The 23555-nt window shown below is 37.1% G+C and overlaps 3 protein-coding genes across 4 annotated transcripts; 2 read left to right on the forward strand and 1 right to left on the reverse strand.

Annotated features, from left to right (window-relative positions):
• Positions 1-360: 360 nt before the first annotated feature.
• On the reverse strand, positions 361-7903 carry LOC140763491 (protein TORMOZ EMBRYO DEFECTIVE). The gene is made up of 14 exons (XM_073101701.1): positions 7547-7903; positions 7055-7237; positions 5676-5825; positions 4714-4934; positions 4333-4615; positions 4043-4177; positions 3533-3651; positions 3190-3346; positions 2841-3087; positions 2686-2762; positions 2264-2383; positions 1666-1796; positions 1424-1598; positions 361-1067 (listed from the first exon to the last, which is right to left on the reverse strand). Exons 1-14 carry the CDS (start codon positions 7850-7852, stop codon positions 669-671), a joined length of 2703 nt encoding a protein of 900 aa, XP_072957802.1. The 5' UTR covers positions 7853-7903; the 3' UTR covers positions 361-668.
• Positions 7904-9581: 1678 nt separating this feature from the next.
• On the forward strand, positions 9582-18108 carry LOC140762795 (inositol-tetrakisphosphate 1-kinase 5). 2 transcript variants are annotated; one of them, XR_012104749.1, is made up of 6 exons: positions 9582-9862; positions 9939-11190; positions 12335-12476; positions 14607-14649; positions 14752-14887; positions 17480-18108. XR_012104749.1 is itself a non-coding variant. In XM_073100749.1 (2 exons), exon 2 carries the CDS (start codon positions 9981-9983, stop codon positions 11043-11045), a length of 1065 nt encoding a protein of 354 aa, XP_072956850.1. In that variant the 5' UTR covers positions 9582-9862; positions 9939-9980; the 3' UTR covers positions 11046-11333. The 2 variants fall into 2 exon arrangements, 1 of the variants encoding a protein (XP_072956850.1); XM_073100749.1 differs by lacking the exons at positions 12335-12476; positions 14607-14649; positions 14752-14887; positions 17480-18108 and having other exon boundaries at positions 9939-11333.
• A 3138-nt stretch (positions 18109-21246) lies between these two features.
• LOC140762635 (transcription factor MYB39-like) lies at positions 21247-22056 on the forward strand. The gene is made up of 3 exons (XM_073100507.1): positions 21247-21518; positions 21610-21929; positions 22004-22056. The coding sequence occupies exons 1-3, from the start codon at positions 21247-21249 to the stop codon at positions 22054-22056; spliced, it is 645 nt and encodes a 214-aa protein (XP_072956608.1).
• Positions 22057-23555: the final 1499 nt, after the last annotated feature.

A 23555-nucleotide genomic window follows, 5' to 3' on the forward strand; every position in this document is an offset into this window, starting at 1 on the left:
TTTGGAGAGAATTTTTCCTTCAGGCCCCCAATTTATTTGCATATTCTTTTCCAATCCTACCCTTTCATTAGGACTTTCTTGACTTAACTTAACCAAATGATGGCTATCGAACTTGGTTGACTTCAATTTACACAAATGAGCATTTCGGAGCTCGTTCCATATAATTTATAGCATGAAAGGCAGCATGAGAAACTAATAAAATCCTGAGCTAAGAACGTAACACAAATAAATTTAGGGGTTGATCCTAGGGATTAATGAATCTAATTCACGTACAAATCAGCGAGCTTTAATAATTAATACAAGTAAGATGAACCCATTTCTAAACGAAAACGTCCAAATCAACACTATTGCCACAAAGGGGAAACAAATGTATGAGAACTCTCATGATTAACCTTTAAAAAATCTTATACAAAATTGAGCTAGGCTAGGCATATGTGGAACCAGCCCTCTGGCTGGATACACCTTACAGTTTAATTCCCGCCTAGTTTGGTTCGAGCTTAGATCTTTGCAGTTTGTTGCCTACTGCCCTCATAAAATCTAACACTGTACAACTTTGTTAAGAAAAATGCTGATGACAAAAACAGAATAACAGCACCTCTATGGGGTAATGAACTAATGATACAGGATCATCTAAATAGATCGGTGCACCGGCTGACAAAACATAACCCTTAAGCTTCAACAGAAATAACAGACCCATCTTTACGTGACGCCAACTTGACTTTCTTTTCTGCGCCTTTCTTTGATTTGCCGGACTTCCTTTTCTTGGTAGACAAATTTTCCTCTGTTACTGATGACATAAGTGGCTTCTGATCATTCCCACCAATCTCATCAGAAATGTCATTTGTTTGGTTGTTATTTTGGTTCAGCGCATGATCAGACTGTACTGGCGCGTCTGGCAAAGCGGGTCTATTTTTCATCGGCATTGGGTCAGTTTCAGGGTCTAGAACAGACATTCTGGTCAGAGTATAGTCCAACAAAAAGGTGCTTCTCACAAGCCTGTCGATTCTGCTAAAATGCCTCTGTGAGTAGGGAATGAGACCCTCGAGGAGTTCACTAACTCCTTTGATCTGAGAAATTAACAAATTAATTTTATCAGTCAAACAATGAAAACAACAGTTACTATCAATGGATGCATCAAGGAGATCAACAACAGCATGCATATAGTGCTACAAGCTTCTGAATTGCATATTAATTATAAAGATGAATCCTTGTATCAGTAGGATAGAAGGCAATTTCAGATGTCATAAAATCGAATAGCAATCTCTCTTTCAATAGCACTTGAAGATAAACTTACTTTTTGCTAAATAACATTACAGAGCAGAAAATGGTCAATATATAAAAAATGAGATATCATCAAGTTTTGGTCAAAACACATATTGTGACTATGTAATATGGGCAGTCAGAGCAAGTGAATAAGAGTTACCTCCATGATTATAGTTGGGGGGAAAATCTTTAATATCCGAAACAACACATATTGTGCAACATGACACAATTTGGGTTTTGTATTCCATTCACGAACATATTCAAGAAGCACACATATTTCTTCCTTCCCAAGACCAATAATGGCTTTCTCTATGGGATCTCCAACATTCCCTCTCCTGCACATACATCACTAAGTTAGCCTGGATTAATAAAGATAAGGGTGAACCTTAACAGACTATTGACCTGCAAAGTTGTGAAAATAAATCAAAGAGTCTGTGAGGTCTTCGAAGCTCGAAAGCAAGTTGAATCGCTCTTGTATAGTCAGAATCTGATATTGCATTTTCCAGCTCTTGGCCTCTTAAAATTGCTTCCTCCTGCAGTATAAGAAGGTGCAGCACATTATGAAACATTGACAATTACAACAGAATTGCTTGAACTATGAAAAGCAGAAAAGCAAGCAGTAACCGAAATTTAATCCAAAATCCTGAGATTTAGTGAAGCTTGCAAAAATATGACATCTAGAACATGATAATTCACAAATATTATATGTAGAAGTCTTTTCATGTGGATCAGTTTCAAATAAGAATTGATGAATCAGACTATATAGATAGATGGGTGCATCTGAACTGATGAAAAAGAGTCGACACATATATAACTGTGACATGCATACAGAACTGCATATGAATGCAAGTAAACATTATTCTTTAAAGTGAACATACAATAACCCTTGTGTCATACTGTCATACAAGATATAAGAAATCAAAATGAGAAAACAGAAAAGAACCAGTAGCCATGTAGTTATGTCAACATTTATATGGTGAACAGGAAAGAAGACACTTACTTCTCTAAGAAAGGCTTCCTGCTTATCTAAAGCGGTGCAGTCATGCCACAAGTTAACAATGGCATCAGTTCCACCAGTTGCCAGCATTTCAGTCTTCTTGCCAACAGCTAACGCCCAAACCTGCATGAGGAACAGAAGTGTTGGAACAAAATGGGTGAGCCAACCTGACCATTTGTGCAGCTGGCCATAAAGATGAAGGGAGAAAGCTCTCCTAATGCATCTAGTCAGATAGGATGTGAACAGTCGTAGAAAAATATTGGACAAAATATTAACATGCAATTAGTGTAAATGCGGTCTGCATGCATGTTAACATGAGCACACAGTCATGCACATATATTAACAAATGTATATATCTCAACACATATATACACCCCCTAAATGCTGATAGAGAATAAGTAAATAGCTAAAAGCAGATAAATTACCTTCCCTTCATGCTGATCATAAGTAGCAATGCACTCATTCGACTTAATTGTCCATAGTTTAACCAAGCCATCGCCACCTATAAACAAAATATCCAGGTCAAAAACACCCAAGTTATGTACCTAAAGAACTATATTCACAAAATGTTGCTCATTACCACACGAAATAAATTGGGTTCCGCGTGAGAGAAAAGAAGCTCGTAGTACGCTTGATGTATGGCCTTCAAAAGTTTTTAAGCATGAACCATCAGAAAGAGCCCATATTTTGACAGTTCTATCACCAGAAGATGTAATTACACATTGCTCAACAGGAGAGAATTCCACAGACCAAATTCCCCTTTTGTGACCTTTAAGTACAACTGAAGACACTAGATCTGGAAGCCTCCATACACATGCAGTGTGATCCTACACAAAGAAAAACATACAGTAGAATTAACACAGAAAATGCATGAAAAAGAATATAGCTATCCCATATTTAAGCAAAGAAATATATGATAGAATATCAACCTCAGAACCACTACAAACAAAGCTATCATTTGGAGAAACGGCAAGAGAATTGATATCCTTGTCATGGGCAGCTACAACAGCTTTTGATTTAAGTGCAACTTCCTGGTCAACATCTTCTCGAACATCATCCATATTCCAGACTTTGATGGTACGGTCACTGAATACAGAAACAAGCCAATCTTAAGCAATCACTACACAAATGTAAAATATATAAACACAGAATATAATTTCATTACATAGAGTTCTATCAAGGAGGTGAAAATGAAGCTACTAGTGGGAAGCTAGTAAATGATCTGAAAATAAAAAAAAGATATTAGTCAATCTGTGATATAGGAAAACTCACGAACTGCCACTGACAAAAAAATTCCTCGATTTCTTTGAAAAGGCAACAGCCCCAACAGCTCCCATATGACCTCTACCAGTTCCTATACAACATCTCCTCTCAACATCCCACAGTCTTACCTAAACAGAGATTTAAAAGAATCAATAAAGAATGAAAGAGTACCACAGACAATTAAGTCTCTGGTTATGTATAAAAAGGAAAGCTTATCAAATTGATAACTATGATACAGGAAAAGACAAATAAGCCAGGAAGGACAATAATGGAGGAAATAACATCATTCTCTTTAAATACAAAGAATATGGTCACTACAATGAAGAATTATTTTCCCATAACACAAGTAATGTCACTACATCTTCAGTGCTAATAGCCCTAGCATGGTTGCAAGCTGATTTTATTTTACTGCATAAGAATCTATATGACCTTTAAACTTCTTCAAAAGATTATCTCAATATGCCTTGTGCAAATAAGCTGATAGACAGCAACATCTCAAGCAAGGATTAGGTGACTCACACTATTATCTTTGCTTCCAGTAACCACAATCGTCCTACCCGAACTTGAAACACATGTATCAAGGCACACAACAATTTCAGTGTGACCTGCCAATACATAAGCGCATGACATAGATGCAAGATCATAAACTCGCACCTGTACCAGAAAAAGTACATAGAAAAAAGGTTAGAGACTCTGTAATAGCCTAATCATAGAGGGAAAATAGAAAGAAAAGGAATAGCTACATTTCATATTACACTAAAACTATTAAAGAAAAATTAGGGAAAAGCATATCAGAAACAACTGTCTACCTGTTCCAAATTTGTAGCCACAGCAAGGTATTGTTCTTCCTCACCGAGAAACTTCATATCAAGAATCTCTTCATTATAACCTACCAGGCGTTTGTTTAGGTTCAATTCGAACGTCCCTTCAACAGATCTCATGCAATAAAATAGAAACTGCTGATCAGCGGTGACACATAGCAATCCTTGATCTTCTGGTAAAATAGTAGCTGATATGAACCCTCTTCTAGAATCATCTTTGTCTGAGCTAAGAGTTACATCAGAAGACTGCTGCTCAAAGATGCAAATTGAACTGTTGAAGAACCAAAAATACCATTATTTCATGAAGTATTCATGAGAAGAATTGAAATGACTCAAAAGTATAGGTGCTTATTTCAAGATGAATATTACCCTTCTGAAGTCCAAATTCGGACAAGTCCCCGTTCACCAACTGTAAGAAAATAGACTCTCGTTGAGCCATTTGCTTTTCTCTTCACGTTTGACAGTTCATTTACACCTAAACAAGCAGACAAGCTACTCCCAGGTTCAATGACACAAACAGTTTCCACCATCTCATATGTTGGTACTGTTATCTTAAAGCTATAGTTGCGAGCATCCCACACATTTACAACCTGCAGAGATTACACCAGTTAATTTCTTTCAAGAAAAAAGTTTATGAAACCAAGCAGGCAAAATTGATTGAAATGCAGACATTTAGATACTTTAGAATAATAATGTAGATAATAGTTATCATGCAACCTACTACACCAAAATAAGTAAAACTGTTATGGGAAAAAAGAACCTGAAATTTATGCTTCTTTTGATCAGTCTACAGTTTTAGTCCTAAATTTTACATCCTTTCTGGTGGTTGTTTCGATATATTTCAAGTTTTCAACAGAAACTGCAGACAGTATTGTTCTTTGGGAGAAGCTTTTCCTTGACAATCAAGAACATGTAAGGTTATTTTTTTCTTGAATATCTAAAACAACCTAATAGGGGAAAATAGGACAAGATTTTAGGGACAAAAAAACCCAGATTCCCAGATTGATGGTGTAATTTGTTTCACAGTTTAACTCATGAGCAAAAGTAGTTGCACCCACCCTCCTCAACCCCACTCACTCAAGGAAGTATAATTTCTATGAAGCAATTTTATTAATAAATACACACACTACATCTTCAGAGACACAGAGGGAGGAAATGTATAGAATGATCGATGAAACAACATTTTGCATAAAGAAGCACCATATGAATTACCAGAGCACTTGCCAGTAGAGAGACCGGATACTAATAAACACTGCTTTACATGACTGAATTAGTACGAAGAAAAGAGAAAAGAAATTCAAAATGAAGCAAGATCAAGATGTCCAACATGCCTTATCTCTTCCCCCGCTGAGCAAAATCTTCTGATCTTTGGATAATGACAAGGAAGTCACTGCTGAAAAATGTTTCTCTAGCACTGCAATACACTTTTTACTTTCAAGGTTCCATACTCGTATACTTCCATCATCACTTCCTGAGAACAGCTGGAAATCCAAACATAGCACAGTCATATTCTGCAAATATGAACATTCACAAATGCATGCATACCGTGCATCACACTTTTGCCTACTTTCGCATGCACAGAGGTAATCAACATCTAAGTGTGCCATTCACATATTGAAACTTCACTAGCAAAGAAATGCAATCTTAAATTTTTTGCATTGAATCACAGACATGATTACCATTAAAGTAATTTGAGTCAACTAGGTAATATATTTGCATGCAGAAGTAGCCTATCACAACATCGTAGAAGATCTTCTCCATGCTTGATAGGATTTTAAGTTTCTTCTCTCAACAGACAACTGAAGCATTACAAAACGCCTAAAAGCCAGTTCGCAGACAGCTATCTTGACATCTTTTTTGCCAAAACTGTTTATAACGAACCACTTACTTTACAAGATGTACCATTCTCTCCCAGTAGAACTAGGAAATTAATGCATCCAAGGATATGAACAATAATAGTTGACCTCCGCTCAGTTAAACAAATTAAAACTCAAGCATGGATGAAGAATACACTGAAGGAAGTGCACGTTTACATGGAGTCTTGATTTTAGAGTTTTAGTAGCTCTTCTATTTTTATATTCTTTAGAATTATTTACAGGTCACTATTCTGATCTTTAATGTGATGTTGCTGCAGTGTATAGCATGGTTACTGTTTATTCTATAGTGACAGTGAGAAAAAGGAGAGTCTTCAGGAAAAAATACATAATTGTTTAGACTAGTTTAATCTTATCAAAGAAGTCCTTTTATGAGATAATTTCATCTTTTTTAGTTTTTACAACTAGAGCATATTTAAAGGTCATTAGTAGTCTCAGATAATGCACAGATTAATCTTACCTTTGTGTTCTGGCTCTTCTTATTATTATCTCGTTACCTCTTCTATTGTCTTCTCTATAACCTTTCCTCCTTCAAGTCTTTTGTGCTCAACATTTTCAACTATTTCTTAACTTCCTCGTTGTATCAGTTATATAAGTAGCTAATATATTTCAGGAGACTAACTTTTCACTAATATCATTATGTTAGTTGCCAAACGAGTCCCTCCGAGGTCAACCCAGATACTAATAACATTCAAAAGCTTTCATTTTTGAGCTATAATCAAGGATTCAAGATGCATATCAGTTATCTTAGTATTAATGTCAGTATGACTTTGCTCACATGATCCTTTTACATGAAATTATATAAGAAAGTATTAAGCACTTGAACTTGCACTCACCAGTAAGCGATTTGGATCACTGTGAAACATAACAGTGGTGACAACCCCCTTGTGACCTTTAAAGAAATGTGTGCAGAAACCACCGTCCACATCCCATACACACACCTTTTTATCTGCTCCTGCTGTTGCAAGCAAACCCCCAGAAGAATGGCATGTCATGGCCATTACAGGACCATCATGCCCCTGCTCAACACAAGAAAGAAGCATAAGCTAGCTTCTTATGTTACTACTGCAAACATACGCACTTTTGTTAAAAGTTCTTCTCTTTCGAAATAAGAAATTTAGTCAGCATACAACAGCAAAGAGAACCAAAAGGCACGGCCTTGATAGAAAGAAAGGAAGTCGCAGCTTTTATAATTCTTTAGAAAATTAGCATTTTATCATCCTTTTCTTGAGAAAGAGTAAGCAATTGTAGTCAATCATCACTCTATTCTTCGCCAGCGCCAAAACGAAGTTAATATAAGATCTTTTGTTCTACAATTTATATTATACCTTCCAAGATCGGATGCATTTGAGGGAGGAAAGATCCCAAACCCGGATCAGACGGCTATGGCTAGCGGAGAAGAGGAAGCGGTCATCGGGGCTAAGGGCAAGGCCAGTTATCCCTTCCGAATCCCCTTCTAGACTTGCACGGACCGAGGCGTCAGATGAATTGACGAGCTTGACCAAGTCGTCGCAGGCGCAGGCAAGGAAGGCGCCATCGGAGGAGACGGCGATGGGGCCGCCGCTGTAGAACTGCTGCAGCGAGGGTACGCAACGGTAGTTCTTCTTGAGCCCCTGAGATGACGCCGCCGCCATTGGTGACGATGGCTATACAGTTTTTAGGTTTCCGGCGAGACGAGGTAGAAGAGAGAGTACCGAAGCGGCAGTCGAAGGGTTTTAGTAGGGTTCTCATCAACCCAGCCGGGCCGGGCTTGCCAAAATTTTATTCGGGCTCACAATGTCCACTCCAGTCCAATACCAGACTGGTTTCGGGCTGGATCCAGGCTCGGCCTGGATTCAGAGCTTTCGACCTGGTCCATGTCCAATTTGCGGATCTAAGACTAATTATTTCCAAGGGTGTAATTGAGCCGATCTTGATTGATCTTATCTCTGATCAAATTTAAATTGAAATTTTTATTTAACAGCTCGAATTAAAATATAATTATAAATATTTTAATTCAAGCCAATTTTGAGTAAGCTCATGAGTTGATTAATAAGTAATTTCACGTCTTAATTAATTTCATAAAATTTGAGTCTGATTTAAATTAAGATTAATTTAGACTCGAATCAAACTTAAAATAAATTCTAATTAAAAAATATAAACTAATAAAAATATCCACATAATTAGAAAATAAATAATAGGATTAAAATTTAAAACTAAATTCTACGATATTAGAGTACATAATAATTCACTTAGATAAAATTTAATATATAAAATATTATTTTATTATATTTATATATATATTAATTATTTTGAGTTTTATCGAATCTAGTTGGCTCATCAAACTTGGCTCAAAATTATTAAACTCAGCTCCACTCATTTTCAAGCCTTTATCAAGCAAGCTTAATTATTTTGACCCGTCAAGATAGCTACCTCTAGATATACTCTATCTAACTCTCAAGGTCTTGCCACTGCATTCATAGAATCTTTTACATTGCCTCCAACTTGACATATTAGATGCAAAGGTTAATCCTCTCAGAACCAACCGCTGATCTCTGACTTCCATTACGAGCACATTGGTTAGTGATGCCATGCATCATCCAGAAAGTAGTAATTAATTAGACATCTCAAGGACCTCTCGATTAAATAACACTACCATCTCTTCCGTATTAATTGTACCAACCGAATAGTTTAGCTGATTCCAATTCTTTACAAAGTCCCTTTCCAGCGTTCTTGATAGATTTGGATTCACTTTGCATCTCCCTTGCAAATTTCAACCAGTGACTTTGGTAGCAGAATATATTAACGCATGTCGACCATGCTATTTGCTTAAAAAAGAGAGGAATCTAATTCGCCCAGAGGGGTTGCCACCCATCGAATAAAATGCTAGGAGCATTGCAGTCGTTGGCCACTGGATAAGAATCATGCACCAGTTGCTCCAAAACCTCCGTTCGATAGTCTTATATAAATAGAAATCAAATGTTATCCATTGGCAATTTACAAACTAATTATTACTAAATGTTGGAATGCCATTCCCTTCCAACGATTCATGGGACCCACAGAGGAGCACGTGCTCTAGCTTGACTCTCACGTGACGATCGCTCCATAGGGAGACGTGTCTACTCTCCCATCCATTGAAACAGCTACCGACGGTTTGTTAATAAGCCACGTGTCAAGCCAATGATAGGCCTCACGTCATATCGTCTTGGGTGCTAGTGGTGCCCGAATCACGAAGCTCCTCTGGACTATATTCGCCGCACATTCCACTTCTCTTCTGTGGACCCGCGCTCCATCACAGCCGTCTGTTCCTGGTAATGTATATCGAGCCGTACGATCTCTAACGCATCGGGTACAAGACCCGAGAATATGCCGCGTGTCGGCCCCCCTAGTTACCGGAGCGCCAAAAACGCTCCCGCATTCTGCTCACCTCCCGGCGATAAAACCCAGGCCTTTGCTCCATCTTCCCCGAAGAGAAGCACTGCGGAGCAAAGTAACGGGCGAGTGACGAGATCCCCCGGCTGAAGCTATAAACGAGAACAATCGTTTCTCGGTTGTCTTCTCTCGGCTCTCGCTCGTCGGTTTCTCTGGTCCATCCGTTTCTTTGAGAGAGAAATAGAAACCCTAATCTCTCTCTTCGTCTTCTTCCCCTTCATGTGTCTATCCTGGTATAAACCCTAGTTTCTTGATCCGAGAAACCCTAATCTTGGATTCTTCCGCTAAAATGCTCTCCTTCATTCGCAGGGAAGCGATCGAGGAGGGATTCTTGAAGGTTCTCGGATCGTCATGGCGGAGGAGCCTCTGCGGAGGTTCTCGATAGGCTACGCGCTCGCTCCCAAGAAGCAGCAAAGCTTCATCCAGCTGTCCCTCGTGGAACTTGCGCGATCTCGGGGCATCGATCTCGTCGCAATCGACCCTTCCCTGCCGCTTGCCGAACAAGGTCCCTTCGACTGCGTCCTCCACAAGCTCTATGGCGATGACTGGAAGGTGCAGCTCGACGACTTCGCAGCGCGATACCCTGGCGTCCCCGTGGTCGACCCCCCTGATGCGATCGAGCGCCTTCACAACCGCATATCGATGCTCCAGGTCGTTTCCGAGCTCGAGATCCCTCGCCTGAACTCGGATGAAACCTTTGGGATACCTAGCCAGGTCGTGATCTACGATCCTGCGGCGCTTGCTGATTCCGGCGTTGTCGGCGCCCTCCGTTTTCCTGTAATTGCCAAGCCATTAGTTGCCGACGGGAGTGCAAAATCCCACAAGATGTCCCTCGTCTTTCACCGCGAGGGCCTGAGCAAGGTCAAGCCCCCGCTTGTGCTGCAAGAATTCGTTAACCACGGCGGCGTCATCTTTAAGGTGTATGTGGTCGGCGACTACGTCAAGTGCGTCAAGAGACGGTCCCTCCCGGACGTGTCGGAGGAGAAGCTGGAGCACGCAACTGAGGGCGCTGTCACATTTTCCCAGGTGTCAAATGTTGCCATGCAGGGGAAAGCCACCGCCGATGAGTATTACGAGTCGTTGCACCTCGATGAAGCCAAGATGCCGCCTCTTAGACTTGTCACCGAGATTGCGCGGGGTCTGCGGCGGGCTATGGGGTTACACCTTTTCAACTTCGACGTGATAAGGGATGTGAGGGTTGGGAACCGGTACCTCGTGATTGATATCAACTACTTCCCTGGGTATGCCAAAATGCCCGCCTATGAGTCGGTTTTGACGGATTTCTTTTGGAACATTGTGCATAAGAAGGATAACGAAGACGGGGTGGATTCTGTCATCAAAGATGGCAGTAAAGAAAGCAGCCTCTCTGTCGGAAATCATTGCAGTGACGTGGAAGTTACCGCATCGAAGAATTAAGGCACTGTCTGCAAGATTCTGCATTCCCAAGATGACCAGATTAATCCGGATCTTGTTACCAGTCGTCGTATTTGGCCAAATAAGTGGGAGGGGAGATTTGGGGATTCTGACCTCTGGATGGTTTACATTGGGTGTCTCAGACAGTGTATATACTTCCTTTCTTTTTGTGCCAATCATTATGTTTCTTTTGGAAATTTTCTCTGATCAATAGTTAGCAAATTGTAGGATGGTTTGTGGCAAATGGTGAAGTCTCTTTGGTTCTAATTTTTGAGTCATTTGCTTTTCGAATCCACAGTCATATTGCTTCTCAGTGGTACTTCTTTCTAGAAAGAAAACTATGGTTTCAACTTCTTGTTTGTTGATTGTTTTTTGTTTCATTTTCATTTTTACTTTTCCGTTAATTGTTGACTTACCTACATTGGCGGTTGAGCATGCTGAAAAACCATGTTTACATCTACTCTTTACCGGTGGTCAAATTAGTTGAAGGGTTGAGCATGCTGAAACGGTAATCTTTTCAACAGCCATTCTACATTTCTTTGCGTTATATAGCACCTTTCAGACAAATGTTTTGAGTGCATTGCAGCTAATTTGTTCAGATGCTGTTGCAACAGAATTGGATTGCCTGAAAAACTAATCCTGCAACAAAACATTGGAAGGTTTAGAGCATCTATGCTGTCCATTCATATCAGATTTTGTTGTGAAGAATAGGAAAGTATAACATGTTGCTCATCACTTTGGTTGAAAAATAATCAACTGGCAGATGCAGCACAGAACATTGCAAGATCTGTCTGTGCAAGCTGCCTGGTAATCCCTTTTGTCCTCAGAGCACTCAAATAAGCTTTATTTGAACTTCTCTGTTCATTAAGATTTAAGAACAATCTGATTGTTCTTACCAGTTGTCATATTGGGTTGAATAAGCAGGATCAGTTGTTAGAGGAATATTGACTTCTGATGGATTCCTTTCCTTTTTTGCAAATCATTGGCGTCCTGATTTTGGTTGCGAGTTCAAACTTCACTTTGATTTCTGTTGTGCACTGAAGGTGATTGTTCTATATCTGGTTATAAACAGCATCTTGAATCCAAGTGTTTTGTTTCACCTGCATTAATACTTCAAAATTTTCCTTTGTTGCATGTGAGCCAGATGGATTTAGTGATGATTGCATCTATTAGGATAGCTGTTTGGGAGTCAGTGATTGTTCTATTTCTGATATGAACAACATCTTGAATCCAAGTGTTTTGTCGCACCTGCATTAATACTTCAAAATTTTCCTTCATTGCATGTGTGCCAGATGGATTGAGCGTGATTGTTTGTCGTATTCGACTGAACAAGTAGGATAGCTGTTGCAGGAGATTCTAATATCTGTATGGTTTCCTTTGGCATCACAGACAGCATTTGCCTTCGCCATGAGCTTCTTTTGTGTCAATTCTTAGGTATGCTCTCAAATTTCCTTTATTGAAAATTAGGAAAAGTTGTGCATGTTGAAAGCTTTTGTTATCTTTACATCTCTTTATTACAGTCTCTATTTCCTTGTGTCTATGATTTTAGCTAAATGCTGTCATATTTATGGCATGGCTGTTTATTATCTCACTTAATGGTATTTTAATAATGCAAAGGAAATGCCAGTTAATTTTTCAGGGCTTGAACTTGAAAACTTTAATTGCCTTGTTGGTTGATGGCACTCCTCAGGAATCATGGGTGGGCCCTATGGTGTTGTGGATCAGGTGACTGTTATATAAAGAAAAAACACCTCAACTCTTCTCTTTTGCTTCTATCTCTCTCTCGATCCTTGAAAAATTATAAACCCCTCTCTTTTGATCATCCTCTTTGGCTCTCCCTTTCATGGCCAACGGCAGCAAACAACTACTGGTCAGTGAAGGCAGCATTGGTCTCTTTCACTCTCCTCTCTCGAGCTACTATAGACGACAACAGACGATTAGACGGCTGTGACAAGCAACGGTATGATGAGCAAAAAATGTTATCAAAGAGTATCTAGATGGGAATCAAAAGAAAAAGAATGAGAAACCAAAAGATGCGATAAAAGTAAACATATATGGAGAGAGAAGATTTAGAAATTTTAGATGTTGAAAGTGAAAGACTAAGGAGTAGAGGTTCTTTCGACAAATACACCTCTATTGATCTAGAAATTATAGTTAGAGAGTAGGGAAAAGGTAGTAGAAATGAACATAAAGCATATTTTTGCAAAAGGGGAAATATGTAAAGTGCTCTTGTACTTAACTCATTGGGTTTGCAAGTGTGGCTTCCCTTCTGATGTTGTTATAGATAAATTATTTTATGTATTGATGAAAGTAGTTGATCAGAATGGCACGGGGTTCAAGTTAGCATATATGTAAGTTGCTTGAGCCACTTTTGAAGAATCAAGTGTTTAAATCAAATGATGATTTCGAAATCATAGGGTTGTATAAAAGAAAAAAATAACTGCTCAATTTTAAATAACACTTTGACTGATTAAAGAGATACAAGCATTATGAATTTATGTGTCAATTGTGAGTTGGGAGTTAATTTTTTACGTTTAATTATCACTCTAAAGATTTACATACATATGAATATATCCATGATATTATTGTTAAGGATATCAAGGAAGTGAGATGGAAGAACACTCTTCAAGTAGTGATAATAATGTTGATGCTAATATAGCAATTGCACGGTTTCCAAAACAAAAATATCTCTGCATATACTGAACATCTTGTGCCACCTAATTTATAGATTTGATGTTGAAGATGATATCTAAGAAAAAAAATGAGCAATAGTGTGTTTGTTTAGAGAATATAAAGATGAGATTAGATTAGTTATCTCGTGGGGCCTCACATAATCTTATGTTTATTAAGAAAATAATAGACGAAATTAGGAGCTCGGATCAGATGTCACATTCCCCCAAGGAGAGGATATAATTCGAGTGGAGGGGTAATGTGATGATATATACCCAAGTGGAGGGGTAATGTCTTATTACTGTATTACCCTTATATAAGAAAAAATAAATTTAGATATTTAGATATATAAGTAGCGAACGAACAATCTCGATGACTTAAATTTTATTTTTATTTTTTGATCTTTTTATTAGTATTTTATATTTTATATTATTTTAAAGTATTGCTATATTAAAAAGCTTTACATTTTTTTTTATCATTAAGCATTTTCATATTTACTTCATTCTATTATTTCTATTACTTTTGGTTTATTCCAATTATTTTGAATTTAATGTGATTAAAGCGTTCATTCCCTTTCCATTGTCTTGTGATGGCACTGTTGATGAGGTCAGGACGTCTGTTGTTTTCTCATCCATGTATTGTTGCTAACGTACGCTGTCTCCTATGTTTTCAACCATCTAGGTTATTGATATCATTCTGGACTTTCTTGCTTGTCAAACCTACAAGCAGGTGATGCAACGTAATATTGCGCAGGCCTTGGACAGTTATAGATTTATTTTTGTACCATTTACCTGGTTTTTGTGCCACTTTTCAAGTCCACCTATCTACGTTAGTTGCTTGAATTGCAGAGAATTTTTCAACATTATCTCTCATCAATGGTGCCTTTTTTTTCAGGCGGCAAGCTATACTTTTGTAGGAGAGCAGCTTCTGGAGGCTGGTAATGTGATATCATACTATAGTGATTGCATGGTTGCGTAGTTGAGCCTAACCTTGGGGCTAGGGGTAACTTTTCTAGCTGGTGGAATTTTTATGTCTGCAGCTGCTGACACTGCTGGTAATTACTAACAGTCTGGTGCTGCTGTAGTGCTGTGGTTGCTGACTAGAAATATTATAAGTTTGATTGAAGCTTGCCGTGTTTCATATCTCCTATCCGGGAATGGGCCACCTCCTCTCTGGTATTGCACTCTTCTTTTTTTATTTGCTGTCCACTTTATTTTGGTTTGAATTATCATTAAACTTGATACTACTATAGTGCAAGTCAGATATTAGATTTGATAAATGATTTAATCCCCTCCGTTTCCTATGAATTATGCCTCCACGTTTATGAAACTTTAAGTATCTTGAGATTTTGAATCAAGGATTCTTCTGCCAGTGACATGAGACATGTTGATCTTGGCTCAGCATGGTACGTATGACTACTTGACAAAAGCACGACAAAAGCACATGACATGCCTAGCAGGTGTGCAGTTGGCATATTAGATGACCTTTGCATGCCCCCAAATAGTTACATTTTAGACCTTAAAATAAGTTTTAGGAGCTAATTTGAAGTCCATAAGTACTAGATATTCGTGTTACATATGCAGTTAGTTTCTAATCTCATGCTTTATCTCGATAATTTTTAGATTTTCTAAGTTGGGGATAGAGAAACTGAAATTCCAGTGTAGCTCATATTAATTATGCACCTAAAAGCAAAAGGGCATCCAAGCAGATGAAAGAGACCACAATTTGGGTTTGTTTAAATATGCTTTATTTCTAATGGCATGAGATGAGATGGGTGTCCATAATGGAGTGTCTAGATACTCTTCCCATATTGATGGCAATAATTTACGAAGCGGCTGTTTGGTTAGGAGTTTTTGTAGATATTGTGTCTAACTAAAAATCTATTATTTATTTTGATTCATTAAATCTAAAAAACAGTATTATAAAAAACTAGTTAAAGTCAGATACAGTCTTTTGACATCTATTTAGATCAAATGGATGCCAAAATATTGCATCTAGCTTGTATTTTTTTGTGACGACAGCCCTGAGCACCTCGTAGATGAATTCGAATGTCATGCGGCTCATCCAAAAGGTGCCACCAAACTCGGCTTTGGGAAAGTCGGGATGGTTTCACCTGTCCCACCAGTCACACATACGATCCTTCAACCATAGGTGATGGTGGTGGTTGCCTTCGGTGCAAGGAGGGGAAGGGAAATTCTACGTCACAGTCAAAGCATAAGCAGAGTAATTGTCGTCGTCGATTTCCATATTTTGTTTGCGAATTGGGGTTTCTGTTCTAGCGGTGCGCTCCTCTTCCTTTTACTCGACAGCATCGCAGTTATAGATTGTAAGGTGTGAGGGGAGATGTTAATGTTCCTTCAATAGAGTATAATAGTCGGAGAAATCACCGAGAAGGGAAGCCAAAGGAGTGGGAGAGATGTTCATGTAGAGATCTAGCGTGATTCACAAAGTATAGGTTTTGTGTGAGAGAAATTCACAAAAAATTGCAATCTTATTCATTTTTGGGGTATTTTGCAATCTTATTTATTTTTAGGGTATAATGTGTTCTATTCTTAGAGAATAATTTAAAAAATAGATATATATAATTATAATGTCAAATTAGTATAATGAAATACAACAAATCAAACACTTGTTTAACAAATATAGTATTATAAAATACAACAAATTAAATATGTGTTTAACAAATATAGTATTATAAAATACAACCAACCAAATAATTTATTTATTTTTCTAGATATAACATCTAGAAAAACATGTACTTTTTAATACATATGTATTTCTAAATATAACAAACCAAATAGCCCCTAACATGTTGTATTGATTCGTCTCGATCATGTGAACCAGCATAACAGTCAACTTCGATGCTTCTGAGTACAATTAAGTACATCAAATGGCTTCGATTTTGTTATTAATATATATCCACTGTGCTTTATTAGTTGCCTGATACTCTTAATTATTCATGCAAGTATGAGCAAATTGCGAGATTAGCCTGTCCACCGCCTTGCAAAATTTACAGTCAGATGATGATTAGGGAAAGAATAAAAATTCTTGTTTTGGACACTGCTGACATAAGTTGTATGTTTGAATGAACTGTGCAACTTGCCTAGGATGATGATATGTCTTGTGATGTAAGACTTGGTTCAGGAGATGGCTTCTTTTCTTAGTATTTGTCTTCAACCAAATCCCTACAGAAAAGGAGTTCCAGTGTTTTAGCTTTACCAAATTCGTCCTATTATATGCATGCACATACTCCTACTCTTGATATAGTTTTTGCGTATTGTACATGAAGGAGCTCGTAAGTGCTATATTTTCAATATATTTGATACATGCATAAAGTTCGTGATTCTCTCTCCTGCATAGTCCTTGGGACTTTGAGCATATCAACTTATATATATATATATATATATATATATATATATATATATATGATATGTGACACCATAGAATTATATATTCTTGGTTTATCTAGTTAATTATTTAAAGTAAATTTTCTTAGATTTCTTTAATCAGATGCCAGTGCCACCTTGTATATCGTAATACTTTCAACCCCACCCATCCCTATATCTGTAAAGAGATTTGTTTTTTTCTCTGCTATCACACGGTGGTAATAGCTTGGTGAAATGAAACTCACAAGTCAGTTGAACTTTTACCTGATCTAGTCTGAGCTGAACTTATCCTTTTATGCAAGATGAGATTATATGATTTATATTAAGATGATGGATGGATAAATATTAAGATTGACGCAAGTGTTAACTTCTGGCTTATAGGGGCTCAAGCTTTTCTTATGTGTGAAAGATTGCAATCTTCTATTAGCCGACATTTCAAGATCCAGGGTCCCCAGTCAGGTAGGGAATTTATATAAAGCTAGATATTATAGAAATATTTTCTTTTCTTGTAGGAAGTTTCTCAGATTGTCAATTTTCAACCTCTTCAAAACACTTGGTTAGACAAGTTGAAGCTTGAGGATGAAACATGAGGTCAGGGTGGAAATTAAATGGAGAATACTATCTTATGATGCTAAAGTTGATTAAGTTGATGGCAGCAGAGACATTTTCTAACAGATGCCCAGAGTAGCCTTTGCTCCGTCTATATTTAGTATAATATTAATGAATCTTCAACAACTCGGGCCAAAAAAAAAAACTGCTACCGATGTCCTGAAATAACGAGTAGATGAGAGACACATCCACATACACGGGGAGACATTTGTTCTGAGCTAAATATAGTTCTTTAATTGCCATGTTTTGAGTCCTGGTCGTAGTTCTCTTCTTACAATATTATATATGTTCAAATAATTGTAGAATTGCCTAGATGAACTTAGTAAATAGATATGCAATGTTTTAGAATATCAACTTGGCAATCAACTTGTACTGAAAATTGTCTTGCTACTTTAATTATGGATTGCTCCTTAACCACTTGTACTAATAATCTTATCAGATTAGTGTCACCTACTTGTTACAAACATAAATATTCTATAGTTTGACTATTCTATTAATTGGTTTAGTGCCAATCCTCTTCGTAATGAAGCTTCCCTTGAAAATGTATGGTATGATTAAAAATGTTGCTTATCTACTGCAGCTGAAATTAACAAGCTAATCAAACAGGAAACACTCAATTATGATCTCCATCTCTTAAATGACCCTAGTAAAGCTAGATTATCCATCATGCAGTGCGACGTTTTATGACAGTTTCTGAGTGCAAATTCTCTAATATTTATATTGTGAAAACCATTTTAATATTCCATTTCTTGGAAATTTTAATATATATATATATATATATATATATTTCCCAATCTTTTAGAAAAATGGTCCGTTGTTATTCGTGGTGGATGTTTCACGTGTTTCCCGAGGCAATGGTATGAATCACGATGATCTGGCATTGGCGGATTCTCCATGGCCATGGGCCCTCAATTTGTTTTCAACCTAATCCTTTTTTTAGTGGTGACTGTTAATCTAATATACTCCATGTCCTATCTAGAAAGTGGGACAGCTATTTCAACAATATTTTTTTGTTAGTGGATCTAAAAAAAACATCAACGGATATACCATGTAAGATACTGGTCCGAGTTCAAGGACTTCTGGACTATGGTGATCATAATATTGAGGGTTAGATTTCCCAATTGCTACATTAAAACTATTTTATTGTGTCCAACGATAGATGTTGAGTTAGTTTATTATAATCATAGGTTCATTGTTGACTTAACGCGATCTTGAGTCTATCCATATTGATTTAAGTAATCTGGAAAAGATGCTGATGGTGGTGATGATATATTGAATCCCTTAAAGAAACTTAATAGTGAGATGGTTTGTATGTAATTGATAACTAGAGTTAATAAGTTCACTCTTCTTCCCCCAACGATAGTGGATTGAGTCAAAGATTGAGAGTCTAACAATCTAGTAAAAATCATAGAAATCACTTCTTGATTCACTTCGTACGACTAAATAATAAGAAAAAGAGGCAGCTTACGAAAATATCGACTTCATTTCTCTCAAACCCTCCAATGAAATGCTTCTTTTTGCATGCCAAATAAATGACTTGAAGTGGGAAATTCACTATAGATTGCAAGATCAAGAAAGGTTTGAACACCAAGGATCATTTTACTTTACGTACTCTCTTAAAAAAACTTTATATATAATTAGAAATTCTTTTATCAATGTATATAAAAACTAATATTTAGTTTATGAGTTCTATGAAATATTTTTTTCCCCAGGAACTAAGATATATTATGTGTAACATTTTAACATCTACTTCAATTAAGTTGATGCCAAAGCATATTTCCGCTTCTTTATAATGAGAAGAAAAGATATAAGATATAATGTTTTTATTTATATTAGTTTTTTCCCGTAAAGTTACTGCATCTAATCAACGGACTATTTAGTTAATATTGTGGAGAAAGGACTCTTCAAATGAGGAGAGCAGATGAAGAAAATGAATTGAAAAGGCAAATGTCCACTGAGCTTGGTTCAATGGCCCATTGTGAACGGAGTTAAAATTTTAGCCATACTTATCATTGGTGTATAGCAGCCATCTATCTCTTATTATTTGTCTCAATTTTTTTAATTGAGTTTTAAATATTTCTGGGTCATAGATCATCCTCCCATCTTCCAACTTGTTGCTAATTATGAGAAGTGATTAGTTTATAATTGCTTAATTTGACGTCCTGTCCAAATTGGGAGTTTGAGCTTTGACGGGTCCCACTAAGCCCTAATGCGATATTTATAACCTAACCCTGACATTAGCTAATAATAGTAGGTATCAACTGATCGAATGCGGGTCATATTTATGCAGACCCTAATCCAAGAAACCTGCCATTTTAAATGTCAGTTTTGATAACATATGCAGGCCAGTAGTTGGGTCTTGTCACGAATCTTGCCGGTTTCGGTTTCCCTATTTTTGGAGAAATAATATCCATGACTTGATTATGAAATTAAAGAGAAGAATTTATAATGCTTATGGTTTAAATTTATTATGATTGATGTTTTAAGATACTTAAAATTTAATTATTCAATTTATATATTGAATACAGGTAGTCCTATTTATCTAATCTATTAAAAGAAGATATAACATACTTGCATTCTTTATGGCACATCTTTCTACTTGATACTTAATGTAATCTTTACCCATATATTATTCTTCTTATGCTGCAATGAAACAAATATCTTTATAGTTTACTCGAGTAAAGATTCGTCACTTGGCATTACTGTGAACATAGTCCTCCTGTCTTCTGTGCCTTTGTCATCTTACTTAATTGACCACCCAATAATGATGCATCTTACTTAATTGTCATTAGCCATGCATACTAAACAAAGAGCTTTATTTATTTATTTTCTCTTAAGAAGAGCGAAGAATGACGTTAGTTATTTGACTACAATACGATAGACATCGACTTTTATTAAAAATAAATTCTATATTATTATTTTTCTTAAAGACTCATTTTTTGTAAAAATATATATATTTAATTAATACTCTACTATTATAATTGTAGCATTATCAAAATACTATTTGCTAACATAACAATTTGGATACCCATTACGGTAGAAATAATTTAAAAATTAAAGATTACAAAAACTAACATTGGGTATTGACGTGGATAACTTGTTATTATATAGAATAAATCTATAAGGTGAAGTGAGTTAAAATCAAATAAACCCGATAATGTAGGATTCGAACTAAAATAAATTTATAAGGTAGGGGGTTTTCTAGCAAAATCCAGTTGATGTGATTAGCCCAGCAAGCATCCATGCAGACGTTGGTCTCTTGTGACCTCCGTACTCCTTTCCTTCGAACCTTTCTCAAGTACGAAACCTCTGAAACATAAAATATAATCTAGAAAAAAAATGAAATACAGGAGACTGAGATCAGCCATATCCTATAAAACCAGCACTGATACCAGGCTTCTAAACCAACCTCTTAGTCCTCTCTTGCTAATAATCTCAGGTTGGTCTTTAGTTGTTTTCCTAAAACAAGTACGTGAGGGAATTTTGTAACAGTATTTGGGTATGTTAATCTCAAGTAGGCCTTTGCAGGAGAAGCATATATGGGTCGATCTCCCAGTTGCTATGATAATGAGGGCGGCGCCCTCAAGAAGGGTCCATGGATGCCAGAGGAGGACAAGAAGCTCAAGGACTACATCCAGGAGCATGGCTTTGGGAATTGGAAGATTCTTTCTAAGAAAGCCGGGTTGAACCGCTGCGGAAAGAGCTGCCGTCTCCGGTGGACTAACTATCTCCGTCCCGACATCAAAAGGGGAAGTTTCTCCGACGACGAAGTGCGGCTCATCGTCCACCTCCATTCCATCCTAGGAAACAAGTAATCTATATAGCTTGATATATGTTACTGGGTTATGAACTAATTATTATGTCTACAAAATTGTTTGTTTTGGCTAATTTGATCCTATCAGGTGGTCTACGATTGCTAGCCGCTTACCGGGGCGAACGGATAACGAGATCAAGAACTACTGGAACACTCATCTGAGGAAGAAGCTCCTTCTCATGGGCATTGATCCGGTCACCCATAAGCCGAGAGCCGATCTCGATCTTTATACAAGCTTTTCTAATATTCTTGGTGCTGCAACCAATCCTCGCAGCTCGGCCACCTCTTTGGATAGTGATGCTCTAAGGCTACAAGCAGATGCTGCACACTTAGCCAAGCTCCAGGTCTTACAAAGCCTGGTTCAGGTCGTCACTTCTAGTCCTGTGCCAAATATGGACTCAATGATGAGTAGCATCTTGTGCTCCAATGCCCTTCGAAACTACCAATTAGGAAATATTATTCAATCAAACCACGATATCGAGGGGTTGATGAGTCTATCGAATTTGGGCTTCTCGGGTTTGAACACCTCAAGTAGTATGTATTATTTGGAATCTTCCAAGAGCCCTAATGAACAAGAAATGGTGTCACAGATCGATAATTCTTGGTCTATGATCAGTGAGTTTATGATGGAGAGTAATGGTGGAAGCCCTAATCCATATGCCATCATAAGTGCCCATCCTCCTCCTTCATTGGTTTCAGCTTCTTCTGAGGATTTCACCAATATGGTTCCAGTTCAAAGGACGATACCAAGTCTAGAGGACTCCGACTATGAGCATGGCTGGAAAGAGATTCTAGAGTAAGCCATCTGTTTGTTTCTATCATCACTACAAGATGAACTCTTATTCTTAAATTACTTTAATCATAATCATCAATAAGTTTTCTTTTATGGCAGCCAGATATCAACAACATTGGAGATGAGTTAACTTCCTTTTGATGATGTGCTGCAGCTTCCGACTTTCAAATGAGTGGACAGTCGAAATGGAAATTAAGAATAATGTACAAAGACGCATGGTTCATTAATTGTACCCTTTAGTAGATGTACTTGTGCTTATAATGATATGTTTAGACGTAATTATTTCATCTTGAGAGTGAAACATTCATATCTTTTATCAGAACTTCTGTTAGGCAGCTTCTTATTTTTTATGAAAATTGAGATGAATAAACCACGCCCAAAAGGAATAATACAGTGGGGGATGAATCCTGATTAAGGGGATTTTTAGCTTTATTCATTTATAAAAACTACATCTATAAATATTAAAAACATATGTTTATATATCTCATGAAGTAGCCTTTCTAACGGCTACGTTGGGCTTTCCACTTCAATTAACTGAAGATTAAAACACATTTTCTCAATCTTCTTTAGCAAGAAGAAGAAAGGAAAGATATAGTATTTCAGGTTTACATTGGTTTTTTTTTTTATATACACTATAAAACGTTCTTGAAATGCATGAACCCAAAGGACACCTTAGTTGGAGTAGGAGGTTCTTTGTGGCATAAAATTGAGATCTAGAAGTTGGTTTGAACAGTCTTCTGGGGTTGGAACCTTCGCATTAACTGTTGAGTTGAATGCATGGTGTAGAGATAGTCACTATACGAAGGCATTTCGTAACGAGGTTTTAATATTGAGATTAAGTTGAGGAACAATTAAAATCTCCAAGTTGTTAAGGTTTCTTCTCCACATGGTGGGTCTCAGATGAACCTGAACCTGATTCTGAGGCAATTGAGAGGGAGAGAGATGACCTCATATTTGTGGCATTTGCTCCCGTCACCCCTTGGCACAAAATAGTAACATATTCGTTAAATAACACTCAAAATATTTCTGGCACTATTTTTTTTTAGTGTAGCTTTGAGAAAATGGCCCTAATATTCACTGTCATTAACACCTTAATTATTCGTAATAACAGATTAAGAAGCTATCGAGTACTCATTCTTTAATGCTGCAAAAGTTAATATTTAGTAGCTGCTGTAGCACCAAAATTAAGAATAGTTAATTTCTGTAATCCACTCATTTAGTAGAATTAATTTATTGAGTTT

This window comes from Typha angustifolia, chromosome 7, assembly GCF_048772165.1.
Source record: "Typha angustifolia cultivar Huaian chromosome 7, ASM4877216v1, whole genome shotgun sequence".
NCBI classification, from domain to species: Eukaryota; Viridiplantae; Streptophyta; class Magnoliopsida; order Poales; family Typhaceae; genus Typha; species Typha angustifolia.